We start from the raw sequence: 27,065 nt of genomic DNA, 5'->3' as shown, positions 1-27,065 counted from the left end.
AGATCAGCTGTGGCAGCTTGTGCTCAGCACCTCCCGCAGGGCTAGAGAAGGGAAATTAGAGAGGAATGGGCAAACATGACAATTAGAGCTGGGCGATAGAACGATAACGATATGTATCGCGATATAACTTTTACTCGATAGAGAAATTAAGCTATCGCGATAGACCTCGCCGCTCTTGTCCTCTTAAAAAAAAAAAAAAAAAAAAGGTCAGCCAATCCAAATTAAGCAGCGCAGAGCCGAACCAATCACAGCCGCAGCGTCACGTCGCGTGACTTGTTACGTACAGCACAAGTGCCAAGCCGCACGTGTGTTTGTTTGGGAAACAGCCAGCGGGTAATGGAGCCAGCGCGTAATGGAGGAAATGAGTGTGCCGACTAGAAAAATCAACCGAGCGTGACTGAAGAGAAAACAGATGATGGTTCCAACGCCGGAGAGATTGTCGAACGGAAGAGCCATAGAAGTTCCGTAGTGTGAAGGTATTTCGGCTATTTCAAGTCTGACAAAAAACAGAGTAGCGTGCACTGTAAATTGTGCCGAAAGCAAGTCTGGAAATACAATAAACTGGTGCATGCGTCACACTGTGCGCCACGTTATTGTTTCGGTGAAATGAATTTCTACAATACTGTTAATTCTACTCTCTGCAGTGTTTAAATGCTTACATATACACACAGTTACTGTCCCTCCACACATACGACTCTGTTCTGCTTCTATGCCCCAGCTTTGTTTACTTTTTCCCACCGAGGCTTCTAGACTTCTGATTGGCCAACATTTCTGCACGGTTAGGAATCTAGCGCCACCTGCTGCTTTGGCATGTTCATAGCAGCGTTTTCCTTCATTTCTGCCTTTATGTGTGGACGGGATTATTTTTTTAAAACGAAAACGGAAAATCTCCGTTTTCAAAAATACCCGTGTACGTGTGGACGTAGCCTCAGTCTCTGACTGGAAGCGCTAATTCGTCATTCGGCTTTTGTCAGACTAAAGTAACTGTTAAAACTGTTTGAAAAGCTCAGCTATACAACAAGGAGAGATTGAGAATTTCCTTTTAGTTCTCAGTTTATTTGATATTGACAAAAGTTAGTCAGTTTTGTCTGTTCTTCTGTAAAACAAACTAAGATTTATTTTTAGAATTAATATTTTGTTTCTAAGTGGAATTGACAATTTAGTCTGTTTCGTTTGTTCTATTTTGAAACTTAAACGCTTTAGCGGCTGCCTTTTGTGTAGTTTGCAATATTTGCCTTTATTTATCTGAAAAAGTCTCATGTTCCTTAAGTACATCTACCCTGTTGAACTTATTATGGGAAATAAATATTTAAAAACAAGCTGCTGATTATTTCACATTTTACTTGTGAGCAACGGCACATTTAAATCTTACAAATATAGTTATTTGGCTGATATCGTGATAGATATCGTTATCGCCTGAAATGAAAAAAACATATCGTGATATGAAAAAATCTCATATCGCCCAGCTCTAATGACAATCATAGCATCGTTAATGAATTAGCGCCTAAAGAAAACAACAAGCTGGTGATGTTGGTATCGAGGGAAGGGTTATATTGTTCTGCTGTTGAAGGGGTCGCACAGTCGTGACTGTTTCTGATGTTAGAGTTGGAGGAGGTGGAAAAGGGATGATACGGAGCACTCAGAGAGAGGCACCCAGGGAACAGTAATGGTACCGAACTTCACAGGCTTTCAATGTGTTAACCAAGAATTTAACAACTAAGAATTCCAGCGACGTCTTATCTCAGCAGGGAGGAACTTTTATATGAATGTCCACTTTAGTTTTGACTAGTTTTCCTCTAAGCAGCTTTGAGCAAGTGGTTGTATTTTTTATTTATGTTGAACATAGCACATGAAACAAATAAATTCATAGAACTTAGTGTTGCATTCACAGGGGGAGGATGACGTGTGCATTATATATACAAAAAACCCAACTGGATTTATAATAATTATATATTTTTTAAATATATAGCTTTTGTAAAATATATAGCTTTTGTAATTGCTGTGACGTTGTTGCAAAGCTTTGTTAAGCGGGCCCGACCTTTTAAGGACGAGTTACAGTACATATATACTTACACTGTGATCAGTATAGTAAGATTTATTTTTACTTCCATGTCACTGAGTTAAGTTGTCTACAGTTAGAAGCGGCTACTGCGTTATTCTGAATTAGAGGGAAGGGATTTTGAGAAAATCTTCAAACTCATCAGCGGTCTTTTAAACCATGATGTAGTATGGCTGGTCAAGCAGTTTGCTTTATTACAAAGATCCTAGAATCTTCTGGCATATACTGACTGAGAAACACAAAGTGAGCCTCAGTACACATGTTACCTTGGAGTAACTGCGTTATAGTGTTGTGAAAACGAGAGGAAATTAATCACCTCCAGCACACTGGCCGCCATTACTAAGTGTTGATTGGGTCAAGGTATTGACGATTCTGGCTTCTGAAGTGTTGGACTAACATTGTAAGAGCACCTTGATACTGCCACTTACATTCGGATATAATGCCTGAAGAATCCGTGGTGTCATTTTACCTCAGAGAGGAAGATCGTCATCACTGCTGTTGGAGGAGGCTTTTAGTTCTTTTTGTGTAAAAAATAAAGATAGAAATGTAGAAAATTCTCACTGTGGTTGGATGCTGTATTTCCGAATGCACATTTTTGCACCATGTTTCTCCATTACTATGTTATGAGACATCTATTGTGCTGTAAAATAAGATAATGGTGGACCATAACACATTCCAATCATTAACCTCACTGGATGGTTACGTTTGTGCTGATTTGGAGCAGCCAAGTAGTCGTGGGACTGGGACCCATAATATATGTCCAGTTTAATTCCTGCAGACTGGAGCTTTACTACATGTCATTTGCTGCTTTTTAATGGCCAGCAACTCTTTTGGTTGCACAAACACTTGAGTTGAGCAGGGAAATTGTCCCTTTTGTGACATTCTCAGAGTCGGCGAGGAGGATTTTCAAGAATATGCACATTATTTAATGACTTGTCAATTACACCTCGTTAGCCTGTTCTTCGGGTCCAGGTTTCAAAAACTCTCAGCTTTAGGCTTCATAAAGGGACTTCACTTATTGGTGGGTGTCCTCATGGTCACTATGTCCATTATTTTGTTTTTCTCACTTTTCTAATAAAAGCAAAAATGTCATAAATATCCACTACAGCATTCACCCACATGAGTCCAGATGGGCCACAAAGAAAGTTGAGCTATAGTCTCACCAGATAAGAAGATCTCAGTGCCAGCCCACATCAGGCATTCTATTTAAAATGCTTTAGCTTGACTATATTTGCTGTGCTTCTGCTGCTTTGGAGGTCAGCTACTTTCATCTATTACCATTGGAGGCTACTCTGACTGGCTCTGTCCTGATCTTTAGCTTTTTATGCATGCACATGGAAGGTTATGGAACTTTGCCCGTCTCCTTTTATGCTTTCCACATATACACAGTGCATCCATCCATCCATCCATTCGCTTCCGCTTATCCTTTTCAGGGTCGCGGGGGGCACTGGAGCCTATCCCAGCTGTCATAGGGCGAGAGGCGGGGTACACCCTGGACAGGTCACCAGTCTGTCACAGAGCCAACACACAGGGACAGACAACCATTCGCGCTCACATTCACACCTAGTGGCAATTTAGATTATCCAATTAACCTATCCCCATAAGCTGCATGTCTTTGGACGGTGGGAGGAAGCCGGAGTACCCGGAGGGAACCCACACAAACACGGGGAGAACATGCAAACTCCACACAGAAAGACCCCGGCCTGATGGTGGAATTGAACTCAGGACCTTCTTGCTGTGCGGCAACGGTGCTAACCACCGTGCCGCCCTATACACAGTGCAGTCGAACCTATATAGGACTTTGAAGAACAATATCTAAACTCATATTAAAAAAATCCAATATATCATTCAATATATTTTTCTATTAGAGACATGAAACATAAACTTCCCTCATGTTTACGTTGTGTAGCTATTTATGCACCCTTGCAAAAAATATGAAATGCATTTTAAATCTTTAAAATTAAAACCTTTGATAATCTTTTATTGTCACACCAAGTCTTGGATTTTACACTCGGGTTACAACTGTGGCAGGCGTTTCCAACAAGTAAGATGCAGAGTGAACGAATTACTTGTCTATCACTCATAACTACAGCATGTTATGTGTGTCGATGGAGCATTTGAAGGGTGTTTCTGTCATATCCTCCTTACTTTTTAAATGTTGGTTGATCAGCCATTGCAGATACCTTATATCAGCTGGTATGTCATTGGGCTCTAATGCACACTGAAGGACAGGATGGTCCAGAGATAATAAATATAAATGGCATCAATGAAAATAACAACTTTCTTTTGACTGTAGCAATAAGAAAATAAAGTCATTAGCTATATATTCATATAAGTTACCACCGACACGTACAAACGTTTTTCTGTATTAACACGAGTCACATGTCAGTATGAGACTCGTGCTCTTGTTAATACGAGCTTCGTCACTACAACATTTGTAGGAAAAGGTACTCGCAGGCAAATACACAACCCGTTCAGTCCTGTGTCCATCATACGGACCCCTCAGCAACACAAATTGCAAAGTCTTTGCACTGTAACCTAGCAACAAGACTCCCACTTAATAAAAAACATGTAAGATATTATTTAGGATTTTAGTTTTTAGTTTTTTTTGTACAGGAGAAACAACAGATGGCAAAATCATATTTTGTCACGCTATCACTCATTTCCTATTCCCTACACAATAAACACTTCATACTTAATAGCAGCATTGCATTATTAAACTAAAATAAATTTGCAGTTATGCAAACTTTCCCCCATATCTGCCTCTTTAAAAAGCCGCTGAGGGGCCGCTGTAGTGAGACAAAACATGACACATGCTTTCAGTGATTTCCCCATTTGTCCGTGATAAGAGTTTAACTTATTTAACACCAAAAGGTGAAGAGTTGACCTTATTACGCATTTTGAGTGGTACCCCCGCTCATTTGTATAGTTAAGCAGAAATGGAGTTTTTGCAAATAAACCAGGAAAATACAAAGGAACTTGTTCCCAAAATAAATAGATAAAAGATGAAATGCTTTTAAAATTCAAAACCAATGATGATTACATAGAATAATTAATGCAAATGTAAATACAGGTTTTACATGTCAGGACATAATAAAAGCAGTTTTTTTTAAATGAAGTAGATACAAATTCAGATAAACACCAACCTGTGATATTACACCTTATTTAACAAGAATGAAGCCAAACAAACGAAGTGCACCCTGTGATTCAGAAGCTTATAGAACCAGTTTTCTACAAAAGCAATCATTTTCTGTACAAAGGCATTGTGGAGGAATTTTGGCCCACTCCTCTTTACAGTGTCAATTCAGTTCACTAAGGATTTCAAGGTCCGGACTTTGACTGGATAACACACTGACTTTTCTTTTTCACATTCAGTTGTAGAACTGCTGGTGCTACGTGACCCAGTTCAAGCCAAGCTTTATCTGTCTGACAGATGGCCTCACATTCGACTCCAGAATACTTTGGTATACAGAGGAGTTCATAGCGGACTCAGTGACTGCGAGGTGCTCGGGGCCTGTGGCTGCAAAACAAGCCCGAATCATCACCCCTCCTTGACAGTTGGTATGAGATGTTTGTGCTGATAGGCTGTGTTTGGTTTTTGCCAGACGTGGTGCTGTGCATTATGGCCAGACATCTGTACTTTGGTCTCGTCTGTTCGAAGGAGATTGTTCCAGACGTCTTGTGGTTTGTTCAGACGCAACCTCGCAAACCTAAGCTGTGCTGCCATGTTCTTTTTAGAGAGAAGATGCTTTCTCCTGACAGCCGTTGTAAACAAGCCATACTTATCCAGTCTGTTTCTAATTGTACTGTCATGAACTTGAATGAATTTGCTGGGATGGTGCGATGTCCACTCCTGGAGAGATTGGCAGCTGTCTTGGATGTTTTCCACTTGTAAATAATCTTTCTCACTTGAGAATGTTTGGAAATGGCCTCATAACCTCGCCCGATTGATGGGCAGCAACAATTGCTTCTCCAAGACCATCGCTGACGTCTTTCTTTCTTGGCATTGTGTTAACAGGCACCTGAGTGCTCCAGACCACTAAACTGACAAAACGTCTCCTTTTGTAGAGGTGCTCACACTTGCTGATGATCAGTTAATCCACCCGGCTGCTACTTAACCTCTTAATTCCTAAAGCAGCAGTAAGGGTGGATCTAATATTGCACACACTTATGCTTATGCATTTGGCTTAGTTTCTGTTAAATAAATAATGGCACAATGTAGTATGTCATGTTTTGGAGTTGATCTGAGGTTGTAGTTATCAAATTATTTGTATCATGTGTCTTGATATGTAAAACCTTAGAACTGAAAGAGGATGTGCTTTCTTTCTTCTTCTTATCATGGCTTTAAATAATCATATGTACCTACATTTTTTAAATATATTACTTGAATGCATTCAGTGTTGTATACATTTAATTATTCATTATAGTAGTTTTTCCCTCCATACTAGAGGTATTAGAGCAAATTTACAATTATAAAAAAGCCTTCGGGTAGTTACTGTAATAGATTTAAAAGGCATGAATCGAAAACATGGACTATTGTCTGGTGAATAAATTACTGTTCAGTTGTTCAGATACCGCAGCGCCATAATGATAAAAAGTTTTTCACTCAGTGTCTAAAGTTTGACTGGTACCTATTGATCTTTTATTCTGTTTCACAGCATCGGTTGTTATTCTTAACTGGAGCAAGCATTGTTATACAGTAAAGCCACTGTGCTACAGCAGCTCTGAGCTGAAAAACTGTGGGCTCTTCATCTAAACCTTTGAAAACCTCTCAGTCCCTGCCAAAGAGAGATAGGATCAGTAGACAACCCCAACATTTTCAATTTTGTGCTATCAGACACTGAGGAGATGTGTCAACACTGGGGTCCTACAGCAAGTAAACACAGGAGTCTGACAAGCAATAACCTAGATTCAACATCGCCTCCGGTCCTCTCCCACAGAAGGTCCGCCACTTTCATCTCATTTAGATCCAGATCTGTTGATCAAAAGTGACGCCTATCATCCCTCAACAAAAAACAGCAGCACTGCAAATGTTTTCATGGGCATTCCCTTGTTTCATTGGTTGGTTATGCCTGGGTCAGTGCAGGTTGCTGGTTGGTGGTACCACTTGTGAGTCATACAGTGCTGTTTGTTTCCTTTAAATCGCAGAGTTATAAAACCGATTGGCTGTTCGCTCTTAATACACAAGTGGGACACATATAACCTTGTTAAAGTTATAGCATGCTGTTTATGGCCTTAATGTTGGTCATCGGAGTTCCGTTATTAGCTTTATACTTTTACATTATCCAAGCCACAGATTGTTTTCTGTGCACTAAAGAAACTCATTTATTGTTTATAAGTTGCAGGTTTTGCTTGCGTTTAAATTCTTTGCAGTGCCCTTTGTATACTCATAACAGAGTGAAGGGGAGAAATTGATGCTGAAGTGAAAGTTCAATGACACAAAAGACCATGTGACTAAAATGTGTTGGTGGGCCTAAAGGGGGGAACTCTAGACATTGTTGAATCAACTTTTCCTTTGTTGTTTTTTTAGCAGGCATCAGGCAGGATCAGAGGGTAGAATAGTTGAATAGTTGGACCCAGATGAGTGAGAATCCATTACTGTATAACACAGTCCACTGCAGAAAAGCCCCCGCTGAGATTCAAATCTTGCAGATTAAAATAGTGTCTCATAAGCTGGCAGCAGTGTGTGCGCACATGCACATGTACCTGCATGTGTGCTTATTCAAATGCGTGCAAAGGCCTTTGTGGATGGCTTCATGTGTTTCTCTCTGCGTTTTGAACACCCTAAATACCGAAGCTTTTAACATCAAAGCTCCAAGAGGATTTAAGTGCACAGAAACTTTCCAATTATACGTGTAAGTGATGTCCAGCGGGGACTTCTCATGAGCTGCCGTCAATATATTTTTTTTCCCCCAAATTGATGATAAACACCCTCTAAGCCCGGCTACAGATCTATGAATTACTTACTTTTGGGGAGTTTGGTTTTAGGGGCTACGCATAGTAACTTACAATACCATCATGAAGTATTTCCCAAAGTAACAAAGGTACCGTGATACATGAGCCATTAGGAGACATCTATCTGCAGTGTGTCGCAGTGTCTGTGATTAAAAAGTGTCAAAGTGTATTCAATTATTATTCACATTTAAAACTTTTTAGTTGAGCCACACTTTGTGCTGTCATTCATTTTCTGGCTGTGAGAGCACGTTAGTTAACTTCTGTTTACCCTCAATCATTATATCAGTATATCGCCAACAGATGTTATACACTAGTGATTCTAGGAAGACAAGATCTGTTTAAAGCCTGTTCATGTTTTTGTAAAATATCTAAGAATTATTTCCATATTTCGATATACATATACTGGGACCTCGATATACTTATACAACAGAGGATGTCATACAATAAGTTGCCAGATTGATTCTTTTTAGCGAGAGGTGAGCTAATCATGGGCAAAGTGTTGACTCATAGCCCCATTTGGCTAGTTTAGATCCACTAGCCTCCTGGCTGGGGCCCCTCTGTGTGGAGTGTCCATGTTCCAGTACAAACACAGTGACGTTAATTGTCTGTCTCTGATTGGTGAGCTGTACAGGGCGTCTCCTACATCAACCCCTATTTGACAGGATAGGCCAGGAAAGACTTGTCAAATACCAAACACTAAAGCCTGCTGTAAATGTTAACATAAGACGGAGTTAGCCTTAGTCTGACATCAGTCTGCAATTCAGTGCGGTCAATTTGGCAATTACATGGAATTTGTTTTCTATAATAGAGCAATTAACTGTGATAAATTGTTAGAAATTACATATCTGATGGTGTTAAATCTGCATTTAACAGAAATTTCCATTTTAACCATCACATTTGTGCTGGGCAACCTTCCTGTTCTATATTAATGTACAACCAGCTGGTGGTCAGTTGAGTCGAGTCCCCTCGAGTTGCACTCAGTGACAAAGACTCATTCAGTGTGATGGCAACATATTGGCAATTTGAGTGATTGCAATCAGTGCGAGTCAGACTGTGACTGTTTGCAGAAAAGTCCTCCTGTGAGGCGTGCAATCGCCTTATGGATAAAAAGTATCGTGAGTGTGCAACACACTCAAGCCCTCGGTCACAGAATATCAAATATTTCTTCGTTTTTAGTTTAATAGATTTGGTATCCTATTTTTACTCATGGAATGGAGTTATTAGCTTACACCGAGGAGGTTAGGAGGTTGTCAAGTTTATTTAGCTTATGTTATCTCAGGATGGTGGTGCATAAGATTAGCCCTCTTGTTCATATTCAGTTTAATAAAATATTGATATTTGGTGTCCCAGTAACAATACACTATCACCATGCATGCTATGCTGTATTCATTTCTTTCCTCCACCGCTAACATTTAGCCTGTCTTATACTGTGCCTCCGTTTATTTTGATCCGACTGTCTGCTTCTTTGTTTAAACCTGCTTAACCTATACTAAGTGTGCACTACCCAATGTAGCCTCAGTCATGACTGTGATAGTCACTGATGCAGTTGAGTAGGAGTAACTGCCAAGGGGAAAGTCACACTCCCCTTATGCCCACTCTGAATATCTAACAAGGTGACAATGTCAGACTCATGGGGTCTGAATATGACATGTAATGTGGGATTTATGCAAACAGTAAAGTGAAGGAGCATTTACCGAAACATATATTCTTCTTACTGTTCTTACTGTATTATTCATCATACACTGATTTCCTCTCTAATTTAATCGTACATATAGATGATATTGCTGGAGGAATCATATTTCACTTTGAAATGCTAATCTTGTTTATATGTTCTCCCTTTCCTTTCTTTTTCTTTTTTTTTGTAGTTCCTCCCAAGATATATGACATTTCCCCTGACATCACGGTAAACGAGGGCAGCAATGTGTCTCTCATCTGCACAGCCAGTGGGAAACCTGAGCCAACCATTACCTGGAGACACATAACCCCATTAGGTGAGTTCACATCACCTCTCACATACCCAATGCTAATGAATGAAGGGATGGATAAATGGATAGAAGGATAGCTGAATAGAAAGCAGTAATGGGGAAGCACGGAAAATATCAATAGGTGATTGTATGAACAGGACAGAGTACTTCTAGTAATGTTGCAGATAAAGAAATAGCAAGAGGATAGAGAGATAGAATAGGAGATAAATGTGATTGGATGGATTTGCATTAGAAGAGCAGGTGGTCAGATGGAACAACTGAGTTCCTTCAAAAAACAAAGTTGGGGGACAGACAGAAGCCAAGTCTGCATCTACCTTTACAACTAAAGCAATCAGCAAATGAGCAGCTACAGACTTCACGTTGACACACCCCACTACAACCAATACTTACAGTTTCTTCCAACTCCAAACGTCTGAAAGAGGGATTTTTTTTTTTTTTTAGTACCATAGGTAGTGTACGGAGTGTATGCACTGAGGCAGCAATTCTGACAGAGAAAGCATACGCCTACAAGGGTTCTTGTCTATTCTTACATGCTGAAGAAGGAGGAGGTGGCACATTGTCATTTCTTTTCCAGGCTAGCATTGCAATTGTAAAATGTTTGCAAGGGCTAAGAATTTTAGGCTATGGGTCAAAAGGCTAAAATGTTCCATATATATTGTTAGGGATGCTTGCACTGGCTAACATTATAGCCATGACAATTGCAATCTGACGCTAATCGCTGCATTTTGTGGACATTTAAAACTTTCGCAGCATCTGACCAAACGCTAAATGCTGAATTCTGACAGTTTAACACACTGTACCACCTGACATACATTACTGCTGTGTGAAGGTTGGTTGGTGGTCTCTCCCTGGTCCCCTACATACTCCAGATGGTGATCTGATGGAGTCGTCAGTCTTTTTGACCTTTATCAGAGCACTATCCTGGAAACATATAATGCATTTCATGTCAATAGGAATGAGACACAGGTTAAAAAAACCCCTTCAAAATAAAATAAAGACAAATACTCAGAGTCAAGAAGAGTCAGAGTCAATGACAGTGGACCAGGCACCACGAGAAAAATGAGACAGGGAGAACAGACGACAGGAAAAACACTGAGCAAACTATTACTACCAAAAGTAAGAGTCAAACCAGCCGATTGCAAAACTGAAAGCTATCAGTAGGAAACATAAAGTAAAATCAGAAAGACTCAATATAACCATAACCAAGACTAGAATAATAGAGTATCTGAACGATGCCGTAAACACAAACATCTTAATAACAGGGGAGCATAAACAGAAACTCAGGGTCAAATGTAATAAAACAGGATGCAGAGGTTAAAACTGAGGACTGCTATAAAAGCAGGTTGATGGTTACTCAAGAGTTGCTGGAAGACTTTAACTCACATCACTGCAGGTAGACATCAGATTTGCTCTTACACCTTGTAAGTGCATTAACAAAATAATTTAGTGTTATGATGTAGGAAGCTGTTATCCTGGGCACCCCCCCCCCACACACACACAGATCATTAAATAGTTTAAATTCTGAATCCTTCCTTTGAAGACTTATTCCAAAGTGTTTAACTGTTGCTCTGAAGCCCCACCCAGCCACTTTGAGTCCTCCCTCATTTTCATATTAATGGATTAGAGCATGCTGTGCTTATCTGATAGCTATGAGGATTACTGCATTTATCTTATGGCTGTCAAATCCTTCTCTCTGGCGTGCTTGCCCTGATTGCATTAGAGGAGTTTTCAGAGGATGATCAAAAGAGCCATCCTCAGAGTCCGAGTGGCAGTCACTCATTCTACTTTGAAGTGTCCACACTTTGAAGTATGCCAGGGAAGAAATGATATGCTGGTCAAATGAAAGGGCCCAGGACTAAATGTAATCACAGACTGTCTCCCAGCACATCAGAAAAGAAGCCGTTTGCCATGGGATCTTTGAGTCAGTTCTAGTAAGGGTGATTTGACCAAAGGATGTGGTACAACTGAAAGGTTGTAATAGGCTAATTACCTATCGATGGAATTCCATTAAATCCCTTGGATATGCAGAGCATGCTTTAACCAGTGCATGGCCAATTTGAATGTGCTATCAGAGCATATGGGAATATTTACCTCGTTTGTGAATGATCTGTCAAATAGCAGCAGACTTTAAAAACTAACAGTGCTGGGACTGTAATTGCAAATTGATTCATGAATTCTGCACGTATAAGGTAATTACTTCCAGGGTATAAATATAGTCAAAACTACAGCTCTGTTAAGTCATTTATAAAATGAGACAGATGGGGATCTAGACATGTAAAGTAAGCCTTGGCACGTGTTGAAATGATCATAACAATCGCTCTTTTTACTTGGGAACATTTTGTGGGCAACTTTGGGGACTGTTGGGGGATTTCTTTCCATCCAAGAGGCTTATTTAAGAGACTTTGTGAATAGATAGCATGCTTGTAGAAAATAAAAACTACAAATATGCAGCACACACATAAAAAATACAGTAATAAAAAAATCAATCTTTTGTGAATTATGCTTGGCAAGATTTAGTTAGGGCTTGGCAATATGGAAAAACGTCTTATAAAAACGTTTTTAATGTCAGTCATTATGGATACATATGACAATATGTGTCCAGTCACTGTGGCTGACAAGCTTAAAGTTCATATATATTCATGACAACAATGTTCAACTACATTTTAAATAAACAACACGAGTACATCTACTAAACTGAAACTGAAAAGATTCAAGTTTTACAGAAGAACACAAACAAACTTGAAAACTAAAATTCTATGATCAGCTACAAAAACATAAAAATGCCATCAGTGCAAAATAAAATCTAAAAACTACATCTAGACTATAATTGCTTCTTCTCCAGTGGCACCAAAAGGAACATGAAGTTCAGTAGTCTCAATGAAGTGGGCCGTGAGCCTCATATGGATCAGATGTTCGTTGTGGCAAATACAGCTGTTCAGTTTAATTCAGTCTTATTAATGTAACGCCAAATCACAACAACAGTCAGCTCAAGGCACTTCATTGTAAAGAACCAGGTTCAAGGAGAGCTGTCTCGGGGAGTTTTTTATGGCCACAGAGTTGGTAACAATGGTAAATGGCTTAAATCCCACATTTTTGACAGTGGCATCATGTCTCGTCATGGTTCTGCTTTGCTTCTTTGTCGAAGTCCAAGGAGCTCGGAAAGAAACACATTTGGTCTTCTTTAAGTTTCTTGAAGATGTTTCATCTGACAAGCTTCTTCAGTTCTAAGCGTAACTGGTGGAGAGTCCCAGATTTTAAGCCCTATTGGGAGTGTCCCTAAGAGGGTCATGAACCCCCTATTGATCCTCTGCCTAATCACATGAGCCAAGGTGTAAAAACAGGTGTGGGTCACAATCAGCCAAGGTTTCAGGTGAACCCCACCATATCATGTGACTCATGTGAGTGGGGGTCAAGGCGTCTGGGAAGGGATCTGGATTATAGATGGCGTACATCTGTAATCAGGTCATTTGATGTCGGTAAATTAGCATTAACGTTACTGTAATGATGCAGCACACCATACCTTACATTTGCTATGCTTCTCACTGCAGTGATCATCACACCAACTATTATTTGCAGTATGTACATGCATGCTTTGTTACATAATAATATAGACACATTAAAAAACTGAATGCAAGGATTATTGCTGAGACAGTTGCAGCAGGTTGGCTGCTTGTAAACAAGAGTTATTTTGGGAAGCAGAGGAAATTAATTACCAATTTGGAGCTGCAGTGTGATTCCACAGACGCTGCAGGATCATTATAAAGGAGTTTGCATTATAATGCTAATTAGTTTATTTATCCATTTGGGCTTTACTAACATGAACAATGACTTCTCAGTGAGAAAGTCGCATGTCGCTAAAGTTTATTGTTATGTTGTACCATGTTGTTAGCGTTCTTTAGCGATCCATGTTGGTTATGTTCGTAACTACTGTTCAAACCGAAGCGTCTGAGGAGCAGAAAAGGGAGTTCTGACAGACGGTGAAACTGTCTGCTGCAGCAATGTAAAGTATAAATAACAAGTGCGTTTTTGATCAATAAAGCACAGAAACATATTCTAGTATATCCTGTTAAATAAGGTTATTTGACTGTAACGAGCCAGATGGTAAAAAGCTCTCCCTCATAAAAAACAAACAAAGACCAGGGACAATTTTAAAACTTTTTTTACTGAATAGTTGTTTATTTTTATCCTATAACTCATGTATAATTTTGATAATGTTGCATTTTCTTTTCTTTTCCACATCGCTGTGTTTTGTTGAATTTGCGTGTAAACTAATTTATTTAATAAAAGTCACAAATAACAGGAATAGGAATACATTTCCATCAAACAATGCAACATGGACTCATTTCACGATGATTATATTTCCTGCCATGTTTAGGACTATACTGGGACAGGAACAACCCTGGAAGTGTACTGGTTAGTGTACTGGAAGTGTACTGGTTAGCTAGTGACCATCCTGAACTCGTTTATCAGTAGATAGAGCTGGCGGGGGAAAAAGAAAAAACTTAATGTGTTTTAACTCTTAAAGCACATGTTTTACAAATCACACTAATGGTTTATCTGTTATGTTTGATTGTTACAGACGCAGGACAAATTTCTTGCTATTTTAGCTACCGCATTGACGTAAAGCCAAGCAGGTGTGTTTAATAACAAACACTTCTACATGTCAGGTATAGTTTTCTGGCCTTCCTCTCCTCAACACTCAGTCATTTTGGAGTAGTGGGCAGAGATTTTTTTGCACTGTAGATGGTTCTGCTGCAGCAGTCAGTGAAGTTTGACAGAATGATAAATTGCTCTGACTGACTGTCAGGTTCCTATTCCCACTCTGACTGTTTTGTGTTTGCATTTTTTCCCCTCTGTCCCCTTCCTGCCAACCAGCAAAGTGCAAGCTAATAATAAACTTTGTGAGTCCAGTGAAGTGTGGCCATAAACAGTTTATTGAGATGATAATTTGGCTCAAATCGGTTCATAGAAAGTTAGTGCATGTTCTTCATTAGAGAGAGCTGAAGCAGGCACTTGAAAAAACACTGATCATTATTGTTGACGTGCTATGAGAAGAGCAAATATGTGTGGACTTTAATGTTTTTGAAGACTTTTTCTGTAATAGCTTAATTAGCCATGAGAAAGTTGTGCTTAACAGTGAAGTCCTTAAGAGGTTGTGAGGACTGCTGCATGATAAGGGTGCTTATAACTAAAAACACATGCCCTCTATCCTTTGGTGAAAGCTACATGTTTCATGCTTCCCTTGTTCTTATCAAGCACTGTTGATGTGCCCTTGAGCAAGGATTTCTCCCCAACTAATTCAGGGCTGCAGTTCAGTAAAAACAGAAACATAGTGGCAAGATGCTTATTTTAGTGTGTATCAGTTTGATCAGCTTTCGGCTTTGCACCCTTTAAGTGTCATTAAAACACTGTTTTGAATCAACTTGTGTGTTTAAACCAAGTGAAAGATTTTTGGCAGGAAATGTCATTGCAGTATTTCCGAAAGCAACTCTGTCTTTGCTAATTTAGCTCTTCACTTACCCACTTCATTGCTAATCTCATGATAGATTGGGGCAGCATGGCTGCTTGTCAGGGTATTACCTATATATGGAATCTGGTGCTGTTTCCTCACCATTCTTTCATAGGTCACAGAAAGTGAGGTAAAAAAGCCTTTAATGTAGTCTGTTTCAATCTGGTTTGGTTGTGTGGATGGCTGGATGGCTGGGAAAATTGCTTTGATAAGCCTTTTCCATTGAGATTTGAATCCATGGGATAGAAGTGTGACCTTTGAAAAGGCTGACTAGAATACTAGAACGCATATTTGATTGTTTCTCATGATAGGACTCAGTTGGGAGCGTTTTTCTCTCTTCCCCTGCTACTACTGTACATGTACAAATGCTATATGTGCTCTGCCTTTTCATTTAGTGTAAGTGCATGATCTCTCCATGACACACTGTAAAGAAACAGGTAGCAGCATCCTCCGTCCTCCGATTTTCCCATAGGGCCAGATGAGAAATTGGGACTGTTGTGGAGGCACGCCAATAGCAGAATTTAATTTTGCTCAATATTAATTGTATCTCTGTGCTGCAACTGAGTAGATGTTACAATTGAAGGAATAGTAATAGTACCAATATTTTATCATTATTAATCAATATAGGCAAAAACAACTGTGAACAAAATGTGCATGTTTTTGCAAAATGTTAGATTTTTAACTCCATACAGAGCGGTCTTTGCTGTTTTTCTTGTAGTTTAAGAGTTTAAGAGAACAAGGAGTAGTCTGTTTTAAGCTTAAGTAAGTGTAAAATAATCAGGTTCATTGTCTGGGGTGTAAATGTGAGGAACGGCAAACTCAAGTTTTACAAATTCCTCATTTTTCTTCCCACAAAACTCTTGAGTTTCTGCTCTCAGGTCCCCAGCACATTTTAGCCCTTTAGCCAAACCACCTGTCAGCTACGTTGTAGCCTATGTCACCATGTTCGGTCTCATGCTCCTTCAAAAGAGCAACAAACTGACTCCTGTCCCCTTGCCACTGTTTACTGTTTTAGTAACAACATCAACAATGTGTTACATTCTTATTATTGATTTTGACAGCAAGGTCTGGTGGGAAAATACCAATACCAATGTCCGTTCTGGGTTCATTTTCAATTGTATTTTGTAGTATTGTATTTCCTAATTTTCCATTGACCTCGTACAGGCCACTCAGAGACAGCCAATGGGCTTTCCTCTGCCCAGGTCCGCTCTGCAGACACAGCTTACTATGTTGTGAGTACTGCAGCCTGTTAAAAGTAGATCTAACGGGACTTTTTGGTAATAGCATGAGCTGTAGTGTTTTTCTAGCATGTAATAGTGTGATGAATTGTTCAAACTTGACTTTATATCACTGCTGTGAACCTCGAGTTGTGCCTGTCATGTCACGCTGAAATTTGGCAGCTCTTTAAGGAAGGCTTAGCAGGTGTTTGTCGGTCTGCTCACCTGGGATCTCTCATTCAGAACCGGGTTTCTTTTGTCATAGTTTGCATTGAACTGATCTGCAGTTCAAGGGCTGACATTTGGGCATGCTTTAAACACGATGGGAGGTGAAAGATAAAGAGCTAGGCACTGCATTTCAAATTTCACGTATCAGCAGCAGGAGCCGTGTCTAACACTTCCCCATTCAGCTGTTGAACTGAGTGTTGCTAACTAAAGAGGTGCTCAATGGGCTCGTGGTTTATTGTAGTGGCCCTAACACGATGACTACTAGATTGTTTGCCACGGTGCTATGCTACTGTTACACACTACTACTTTATTTAATGGTACATGTAGTTGAAAGCCACATATAAGCAGTGCCTTTTAATATACTTAGACCGACCATTGTCTTTACTGATTAGTGTATTATTTTCTTCTTAATAGATTAGCAAAAACATGTCGAGTTTACAGATGCAAAGAAAAAAAACAGCCAGTATATTATGGAGGACGATAAATAAAATTGAATTGAATTGAGGTTGGAACCAGAGAATGTTGGCTTTCTATCTTAGAGGAATCTAGATGATTAATCAGTTATATATTTATCCTTTTTTCAGTCAGTTAACTGACTAATTGAAGCTCAGAAGAATTTTTCACATTCTTGGCCCCTAGAAGGCTCCCAGAGTTGGTTTTTTTTTTTGCTTTAAACTCTGAAAATGAGCCTTTTTGAAAATGAGCCTTGTACTGTATGTACACTGTAGTATACTCCACGCCCTAATTGACCCTTTCTTTTTCCAAACGCAGATGTCATTGGTGAGATCATTTGTAATCAGTGATTCTTTCAAATTGGATTACTATGTCACTGTGATTACCTTGTGTCTATTTCTGAACAGACATCTGCATTTGTTACTTTTGAATTTGCATTTTAGTCACATCTCATAAAAGCCTTCCATTCTTAATAAATATGTAAAATATGATCCTTTTTTCTATCCTTATATTAACACACTCATTTCATTGTTAAGTGTCCGTGTGTGCCAAGCTCGACAGATTGATTCGGTCCCACGCTCTGCAGTGACAGAGACAGCTAATTAAACAATAAGCAGTTTAGCTGTGGTGTGGACTCCACACAACAGGACACTACAGCTTGTTCCGGTTTAATTGTAAAGTAAAAAGTGTTTATTATTTTTAACCTAAACCCTCTGTGATAAAAGGATTCATCTGGTACAACACACACAGCTTACCAGGCCGTATTAAGTAAACAAATAAATCTCTTAATTGTGCTGTTCTGTGGTATATTTTATTAACTTCTGCAAATTGTTGGAGCCTAATCATCGTTTCCCATACGCAGACTTTACTTCCCGGGCAATCGTTTTTATACCTGGGTGGCCTCTCCAAATATAATCTGTGTAGGAAACACTAGCAGTTTAGCACTTTTCTTCCACTGTGCTCTTTCTTCTGCCGTGAAAGCTCTGCTAAGCAGACAACAGTTCAACAAGGGGGACTCGAGACTCAGTTATTCATCACAAAGAACTTAGCATAGGAGGAAAACTTACACACACAGTGTGCAAGTAATGCACATGAGCACGCACATGTATATCTGTGTGTGAACACCCTCGTCCTGGCCACAAGCAGAATACAAATCTGCTAATTCACTAAATAAATAAAAGATTTTTCTCTATAAAACTAATTATTTTGTTTTTCTCCCGAGACCACTCTGTTTGTCTCGTCGCTCATTTTCTGAATGATGTATGTTACTCTCAGCATTGTCTAGCTATTGTGTAATCACACACTCCAATAACCAATAACCAGTCCAGCACCTGAAATTGTGTTTCACTGCCTTCAGCGCATTTGGCTAAATATGTCAGCACAGAAAGTAGCGGTGAGGTAATTCTACGGGTCACGGAGGTGGCAGCACATCCAATCAGACATGACTTAAGGCTCCTTTGGCCCAGTTCCACTCTGGATTTTAACGGCCTCAGATTGGCAGCCAGGGAGCAGGGTAGGGGTTACGTATCAAGGTAGACTAACAGCCTGTTTTTCAGACAAGCCCTGCACACGGTGTGATTCTACCCCTACTTCTGGCCCACACCTTGAGTCGGGGCCAGAAGGCACCAGTGCACAATGTAGCGGCGTGGGTTGTTCTCCATTTTCACGAGTTTAAAGGATAAATTGATGTAGAAAATGCTGCTCTATGCTATAATGGATTCTTCAGCGATGCCTGCCCTATCTGTGTATTGCAGCCCTGAAGGAAGTGTACCCTCAGCTCCCCTACACAATGTGGGAAATTGCTTACCGCATCGGCACTTAGCCAGGATTGGCACTGAATACGGAATTAACCTTGCTGTGATTTCTTTAATTTGCTTGGAGTGACATCTCCCTCAGGTGAGAGAGGCCTCTGTCAGTTTCTCGAATATCTCTCACCATGCGCTCACATGCAACTTATGTTGCGTCCCTTGACAGTTTTACATTACTTACACCAACGCTAGAGCTTGGATATATTGTTTTATTTCTGTGTTGTCTATTAGTTGAGCAGTGGACATAAAATGATCTCCAAAATGTATATCAAGGATGGGATACCTGCCTAATGGCCTCTCTGACCTTTGAAAAGGCCCCGTCTTGGTTAAATCAATAGAAACACAATTTGCAGCCTGGTGCAAGTGGATCCTGCATGGAAATAATATATTGGAGTTCATTTACTAATACACTGCAGCATAATCTGATTTTTAAATCTGAAATTTGTCCATTTGTTTCTGAAGGATCTGCATTAATATTTTGTTCAACTGTAAGTCCACATCTGCTGATTCTGAAGTTAACATGTGAATGATGTTGGGGGGAAAGCAGCAAATCTTCCTGTAAATGCCCGCTGCAACTTTGTGCTCCAGTGGTCTTAATCTTAGACAACGTGTTGTTTATTTTCATGTGATTTTATTTTGTTTATCTGCTCTTTTGCTTCTCGTACTACAAACTATTCCAGTCATTTCATGCAAATGATCACTTTTATTACAGATTCACAAGATAATGTGGCTTTGGTGTGAAAATTCATTTGGCAGCAGGAACAGGGAGAGCCTCATTCTTAACGTTCTGTAATATTGTTAATGTTCTTTTGTAAATCGTAGTAGAAGTATACAAGTCTTCATACTGTACCTGCTGGCAACTCAGACTGAGTTTGGTGTGATGTGGTTGGATCATTGCTACGTAGGTTGGTCAAAGAACATTTAAGAAATCCATAAAAATCCATAAATAGAAAAGCTTCACTGAAATGGAAGTATTTCGTCCTGTGATCTAGCAATGCTTGCATATTACCTTTTGCAAATCAGTCATTCACCTTAAAGTATTCCTCAAAGTACTTCCATACATGAGTCTTTCTTATCGGCGAGTCGGGGCAGAGCTATAAGACGACAGCTTCACCAGTTGCCATCTTCCAAGTTGTCCTTCTTTTATTCTCGTTTCTTTTCTTCTTCTTTTTTTTCTACCTTTTATTGTTTATTTTATTTTAACCTGCTAAATACAGGACAGACTTGGCTGAGGAAAAGAAAGGGGAGAAAGAAAGAGGGAAAGAAAAACAGCGGGGAAGAGGAACGGTGATAAAGGGCAAAAAACAAAAACCAACAAAATAAGCAGACAAAACATACATAAATCAATCACCTGGATCACCTGTTGAGAAAGAAAAAAGAGAAAACAAGCAGAAAAAATAGAGCAATATAATAAACAACATCACAATGATATATGGGAATATGACAGTAAATACTAAATATTAAACATTATTGTGCAGCACGTAAGATCGACAGAACACAGTGTGCTTTGAGGTAGGAGCCAAAAGGGTGTAGTTTGTGTGTGTGTGTACACCTGTGAGCATGGACGCGCTTGTTTTTAAAAGGTTCCTTCATGTAATGATCTGCTAGAGGGTGTGGGGGGGCCACAGCCCCGTCCTCCAGGGCATGAAGCAGGTGTGGAGGAGATCAAGACTCCAGACATCCAGAGGCCCCCAGAACACAAGAGACCAAGGAAGACCAACAGAGGGGCAGCCGCGCCACTGTCCCAGAAAGAGCTGAGGAGAGTCCCAGATGAGGGCTCACTCAGCAGCCGCGGAGCAGAAGCCAGGGGGAGTTGCAGTGACGCGCCCGTGAGCTCCGCCGGCAGCCAGCTGTGCCAGAGTGACCGAGCCCCAGGCCGAGAGGCCGAGGGCACCCCACCCCCGAAGTGGCCCGAGCGAGCCCCAGGCTCCAGGCCCTGACAAGCAGCCACCAGGAGCCGGTGTGTACCTGGACGCCCATCCCCGGACACAAAGAACCACCAACGCACCGATGTCTGAGGGCATCTGCCACTGGCAGGGGAAGTGGTGGGGGGAGATAGGCCTCCTTGGAGGGCCTGAGATGTCCCCAGAGAGGTGGCGTCTGATACCCAACCTGACATATAGACACAGACAAACAGGCACATACAGATACAAACATCCATTCCCACCCTCATGCTCTCATATTTTATTCTCATTTCTAATTTTGTCCTTCCTGGTCACACCAAATGAGTGAAATCCTAACATCGATGGTACCAAAAAGGTTTGCTGCAAATAATGATGCTCTACTTCAAATGACGAACACCTCTACTGCTCAACTTCTGCTGCGTGATAGTGTAGACCTAGAATTGAACTGAATTAAACTGATCACTGGATAACTATTACTGTGAGCGCTGGATGTGTTTCTCTTTGAAACTGATTCAGGAATTTAGCTTTCATAAACATTTAGCTTTTGATTTCTTGGTTAACACTGATCTTGTTTTTAAATAGTTTATTCTTGTTCAAGCGACCGCTCACATCCAGTAGTAGGAACATGTCTTTGTGCAGCTCAGAAAATCCAACAATAAAAAAACAAAGTACACCAAAAACACTGTTGGATGAATAGCAAAGACAGGGATGTGGGATATATAAGCACAACAAAAGGCTGATAGTGTTTGCTATGTTAGGCATGGGAAAACTCATGTAACAGTAGCAATGACCATCCTTTTCCATTTGGTTTGCCTGACCAGGTTTGCTAGCATTTGATAACTTCAGAGATGTCATTATGTTCACATTGAATCAGCACAAGGCTGCATATTTTCTACAGAATTATGAACACTCGCAAACTGGAATATTTAGCTCCGTCAGTTTAATTGGAAGCCTACATGCCACCTGTGTATATCACTAAAGGGTACTGTTGAGCGTGGGAGACATTATTACTCACACCTGTTTCTCATTATTGTGATCTGCTCATGTGAAATGGATAGCATTTGATTGCTTCTCTAGGCTGAAGCGCGTGAAGATTTTTTCCTTTCCAAAAGCCCACAAAGATGCTTGTCTGTGTTCAGCGGAGGTCACGCCCACAATTTTTTTTATTGCACGTCTATGCCCTCGCTGTTTGGCACCAGCAATGCTGGTGGTTTCAAATAATTATGTATTTTTATTTTATCAGTGTATCAATGCCATCTCACTGCAGGGTCTCAAGTGTTTCACAGTCAGCCTCATCTCTGTGGTCAGATGTTCCAAACCAGCAAGGTGCAAGTAAGACAGATGACATCTGGTGAAATCAGTGTGGTCTGGTAGCATTTGATCTGGAAACCCAAATTACGTAGGCTGTTCCAGAATAACCCAGCATTTAACTGTCATGGTACCACTCAAGCAGAGCAATTCCCAACCACACTGGTGCAGGTTACTGGTGCAATCATTGTTAATGGTAACCGCACGGCAAGCCAGAATGGCATTATGTGGGTGGATCACAATGCACTTCAATGTGCTGCCCATTTAAAACACAGTTAGTTTTGTGTGCATGCAATATTTTTTTGGTCTGTGTTAATAATAATAATAATAATAATGGATTGCATTTATATAGCGCTTTTTGGAACCCCTCAAAGCGCTTTACAATACCACTATTCATTCACTCTCACATTCACACACTGGTGGAGGCAGCTACAGTGGCAGCCACAGCTGCCCTGGGGCAGACTGACAGAGGCGAGGCTGCCATATCGCGCCGTCGGCCCCTCACCAGCAGGCGGTAGGTGAAGTGTCTTGCGCAAGGACACAACGACCGAGACTGTCCGAGCCGGGGCTCGAACCGGCAATCTTCCGATTACAAGACAAACACCCAACTCTTGAGCCACGATCGCCCGTGTTGAACCTTGTGTGAGTTCTGCTCAGTTGTGACTGTTTAAGTTTTTTGTTTTCCCGTTGGTTCCGAATCCTGATAGAAGGGTACCTGAATCAAAACAACCAGCAGGTTGATAAATGCCAGAGACCAGTTACTGCCATCATTTAGGATGGACACCAGCTTGCTGCCTACCAGCTTTAATGCTTTTAAGTATAATTACTCATTCTCTAAAACTGTGGACAGCCCACTAACAGGGGCTCCAGACCTTCTCTGCTCCCTGTACACTTTCCTGCTGTTTTTCCTTTTTCAGTCATGTCCCTGCCTGCTGAGATCAATTTTATTTGCTTTTATCTGTTTTGTGTATTTTTAATTGAATTGGTAGCATTTTTATTCTTTTCACCATTCATATGTGAGTGTTGCTTTGTGCATTAGTCTGCAACTCTTTTACATTTTACCTGCACAAAAGGTGCTATTCCAGAACTGATTAAATGAAGCTCCAGTAAATCAGTGCCGGCCTTTAAGTCTATGTAGTCTTAAAGATGATGGTGGTATTGGGCTTGTGGGGCTATAGAGCTTAGTGGGACTGAACCATCATCACATTAATTGACTACATCTGTGATGCACTAACGGTGACCAGTCACGCTGCCTTCCATTTACCATAATTAAGCCACAGCAGTTTCACCTGGATTCTATGATTAAATATAGACTGACATCATGTCTCATTCCTGTTGTGAATGATTCCAATTTGCTCTCATATCCCAAGTCTTCACTGCCTCTTTTATCTGCTCTGTGTACTCACAGTTCAGTGATATTGAACTCGCTGTGGGTTGTATTTATGCTGTGTCAATACTGAAATAAATGCGAGGTCGTCATTTTTCAAAGCGGTTAACTGGAGGCATCGGAAAGTCAGACGCTTTTTTTTTTAATATCATGTGACTAACCGAGCATAGATGACCCATTCTGCATCAATTTGCTTACCAGGAAAGCTACACTTGTTAGTAGCATTGGAAAATCTGACATCAGACAGATTACAACAGCCTCATTTAATACTAGACAAATCATCCTCAGCGTTTACAAGAATTCTCCAAACAATTCAAGCAAACCTGCCTTAATTTATCTCTCAAATGTAAATACTTTTGTCAGTGAACAAAGCAAACTATCTTTACATCATTGTTTACAGTCACGATTAGTCACGTTGTCAATACAACAGTTTCTTCAAGTATTTTCTGATGTTGACTGCAGGTAAGGTTTTGTAGACAGTAATTGAAAAAGTTGTTGAAGAGCAAAAAGCTGCACTTTTTTCTGTGTGGCTTATATCAGTTTCAACAAAGTTACACATTTCTGTATAAGAGACTGATTGCAAGAGACTGTAAAAGACTCACATTTCCACTTTTATATTGTTTTATACTGTAAATTGTTGACAGCGTACGTCACTGCAAAAAAGGAAAAAGGCTGTACTCTTACAACAGTCCATAGCAGAAAAAAGCATCACAGCGAAACCTGCAGTAGCTGGATGGGACAAAAGATTCTTTCAGTGCCGTTCTGCAAAGGAAAATAAACGTTGTGTGGATGGGAACCTGTGGGTCAAACGATAGCATCATCTGGAGGTGCAGAAAGACTGCGCTCTAACAAGCTATACAGCACTGCAGGTACAGTTCTGACTCAAGAAAGCACTTTCCTATGTTTTCAATTTTAATTTTGAAGTGTTGTAAATGCTTTTTTAAAATATTTACTTCAATGATCAAAAAGGTTTATTTAAAAAGAATATATATTTATAGAGAATGTGGTTGACCGATTATGAAAACATGGTATAACACTTTTACAAAGAGGATCTTAAAAGGCTGAGGTGTTATTCCACACCCTTAAAAACCAATCTGCGGCATTTTTATACTGCAGATTCATATGTAGATTTATGATTGTCTTTCGTCCTGTCTCCTTCCCTTTACACGCAGCTGGTCACGGCAGATGGTTTCATGTCCCTGACCCTGGTTCTGCTAGAGCAGGGGTAGGCAACTCCAGCCCTCACGTGCCCGGTGTCCTGCAGATTTTAGCTATGACCCTCGGTCAACACACCTGAATCAAATGATTAGTTCACATGTGTCCAACTCCAAGGCTCGAGGGCCGGTGTCCTGCAGGCCACTGGAGAACTTCAAGACATGTTGAGGAGGTAATTTAGCCTTTGAATCAGCTGTGTTGGATCAAGGACACATCTAAAACCTGCATGACTCCGACCCTCGAGGCCTGCAGTTGCCCACCTCTGTGCTAGAGGTTCCTTCCTGTTAAAAGGGAGTTTTTCACTACCACTGTTGCCAAGTGCTTCCTGATATTGGCTGATCCGATCTGTTGGGGCTTTCTCTGTATTATTGTAGGATCTTTACCTTACAATATGAAGCACCTTGGGGGTCACTGTTGTGATTTATTGCTATATAAATAAAACATAATTGAATGCAAATGAATTGAAAAATATGTAAGCTTCATGCTTAACATTTTTTCTTTTTTCTTCTAATGTAATCGACCTCCTGTAGAGGCAGGGAAGTGAGTGATTGTGGAAAAAAGCTCTTTCCTGTGGAAACTACAGCATTTCGTAATATGTAGCAGCAGTACTTGGCCTTGTGGGTCACTGCTTTTGATTTCATTGCCTTATTAAAGACACTAGTGCATACCGTGGATTTCTAAGCCCTGTGTGTCTTTAATACCAAGTATAGTGAAATGCAATGAACGAAGCTGTGGAATAAGGGCAGTGTTGAGGTCAAGCATAGAGCCGGAGGGTGTGTGTGTGTCTCTGTAGTATGGAAGCTTGCATTTCTTTATAGTATATATGTTGTTAATTAAGTTTATTTATATTGGTCATTTCTAAAGCGCAGCTCTCAGAGTCTTCACAATAAAAAACAAGCATCAGATAACTCTAATCATCAAGCCAAAATGCAACCGCTAATGGGCCGCAATGATCCACGAGAGCTGTGTTTGCAACAAGTAGACATTCATTTTAATGACTACCTGGTTTTAGCGGTGTCATGTGGGTAATACTAACACACATGCAAGCAATTTTATATGAAAAAAGCAAACATTCTGCCTTCTTTATGATCAATTAGATACTATAAAGCAGTCTGAAAACTCAGATAGCAGATAGCAATGATAATTAGGGTATATGGGGAAATTATTATGATTCAGCTGCCCCAAATTAATTGGCAGATTGCATCATTTTTAACTCTATATTACAATGACAGTTGGAAGGGTTTTCAGATCTGACAAAACTTATCCACTGTGCAGTCTGTCTCTGCCTTCTGAAACTCTTTCAAATTTAAATTAAAATGACTGCGCTATTACAGCTTTTCTCGGTGGCTTTGATGCATTTCAAATGATCAAAACTGCTCGTTAAATCATCTAGTCACTTGTGCACATCATAAAAGCACGTTCTCATTCTTTTGAACAAATTGCCAAATGCAAATGCTGAGAACGATCAAAAAATATACTAAGAAAAATACACGATATGACCAGTAAAGCAATTGTCACGTTCTGGCTTTGCTTCCGTTCAGTAAGTCCACTTAATAGATGGAAACATTAACAATACTATGTAGTTAAAAATGACTTCAATTTGTGTATTAATCTCTTTGTTCAAATACAAGCTGTACATGTATCATCAGGCCAAGGTGCCACACAGATATGTAAGCTATCTTAGATGATTAGCTTACTACTGAAAGCCACCCACTGCTTATATTCAGCAGCTAATGCCTCTTCCCTTGTAATATTGTTGACATTGGGACTTTGTAGCATACCATGTCTCTCAATCTAATGGATTGCTATTTATCTTTTGCTATGAGAGATATGCCCGAGTGAAATTAGAAAACGGCAGTGTGTTATTTAAAATAAAAACCGGTTTGCAATCTTTGCACGAGTAATTTAATAGCACATGGAAATACTGTGCATTGCATCCTGGTACTGTAACCTTGTCTAGACAAAATCACATTTTTATTACATCAGACGTGCTCTCCACCATTTGATTACTATATTGACACACTCTGCTGCACACCC

General features: G+C 40.1%; 1 protein-coding gene across 2 annotated transcripts in view; it reads left to right on the top strand.

Moving 5' to 3' along the window:
• The window catches only part of negr1 (neuronal growth regulator 1), a 182,639-nt gene that overhangs the window by 81,057 nt on the left and 74,517 nt on the right, over positions 1–27,065 (top strand). For both annotated transcript variants that reach the window (XM_085383012.1, XM_085383013.1), the window contains exon 3: positions 9,880–10,005. In XM_085383012.1, the coding sequence (XP_085239138.1) occupies positions 9,880–10,005 (126 nt within the window). The remainder of the gene's footprint in view (positions 1–9,879; positions 10,006–27,065) is intronic.

Source organism: Rhamphochromis longiceps, linkage group LG15, assembly GCF_057381845.1.
Source record: "Rhamphochromis longiceps isolate RC_006_pf linkage group LG15, R_longiceps_female_GT1.1, whole genome shotgun sequence".
In the NCBI taxonomy this organism is placed as follows: domain Eukaryota; kingdom Metazoa; phylum Chordata; class Actinopteri; order Cichliformes; family Cichlidae; genus Rhamphochromis; species Rhamphochromis longiceps.
The sequence above is the reverse complement of the archived record's forward strand: the minus strand, read 5'-3'. Positions and strand labels throughout refer to the sequence as shown.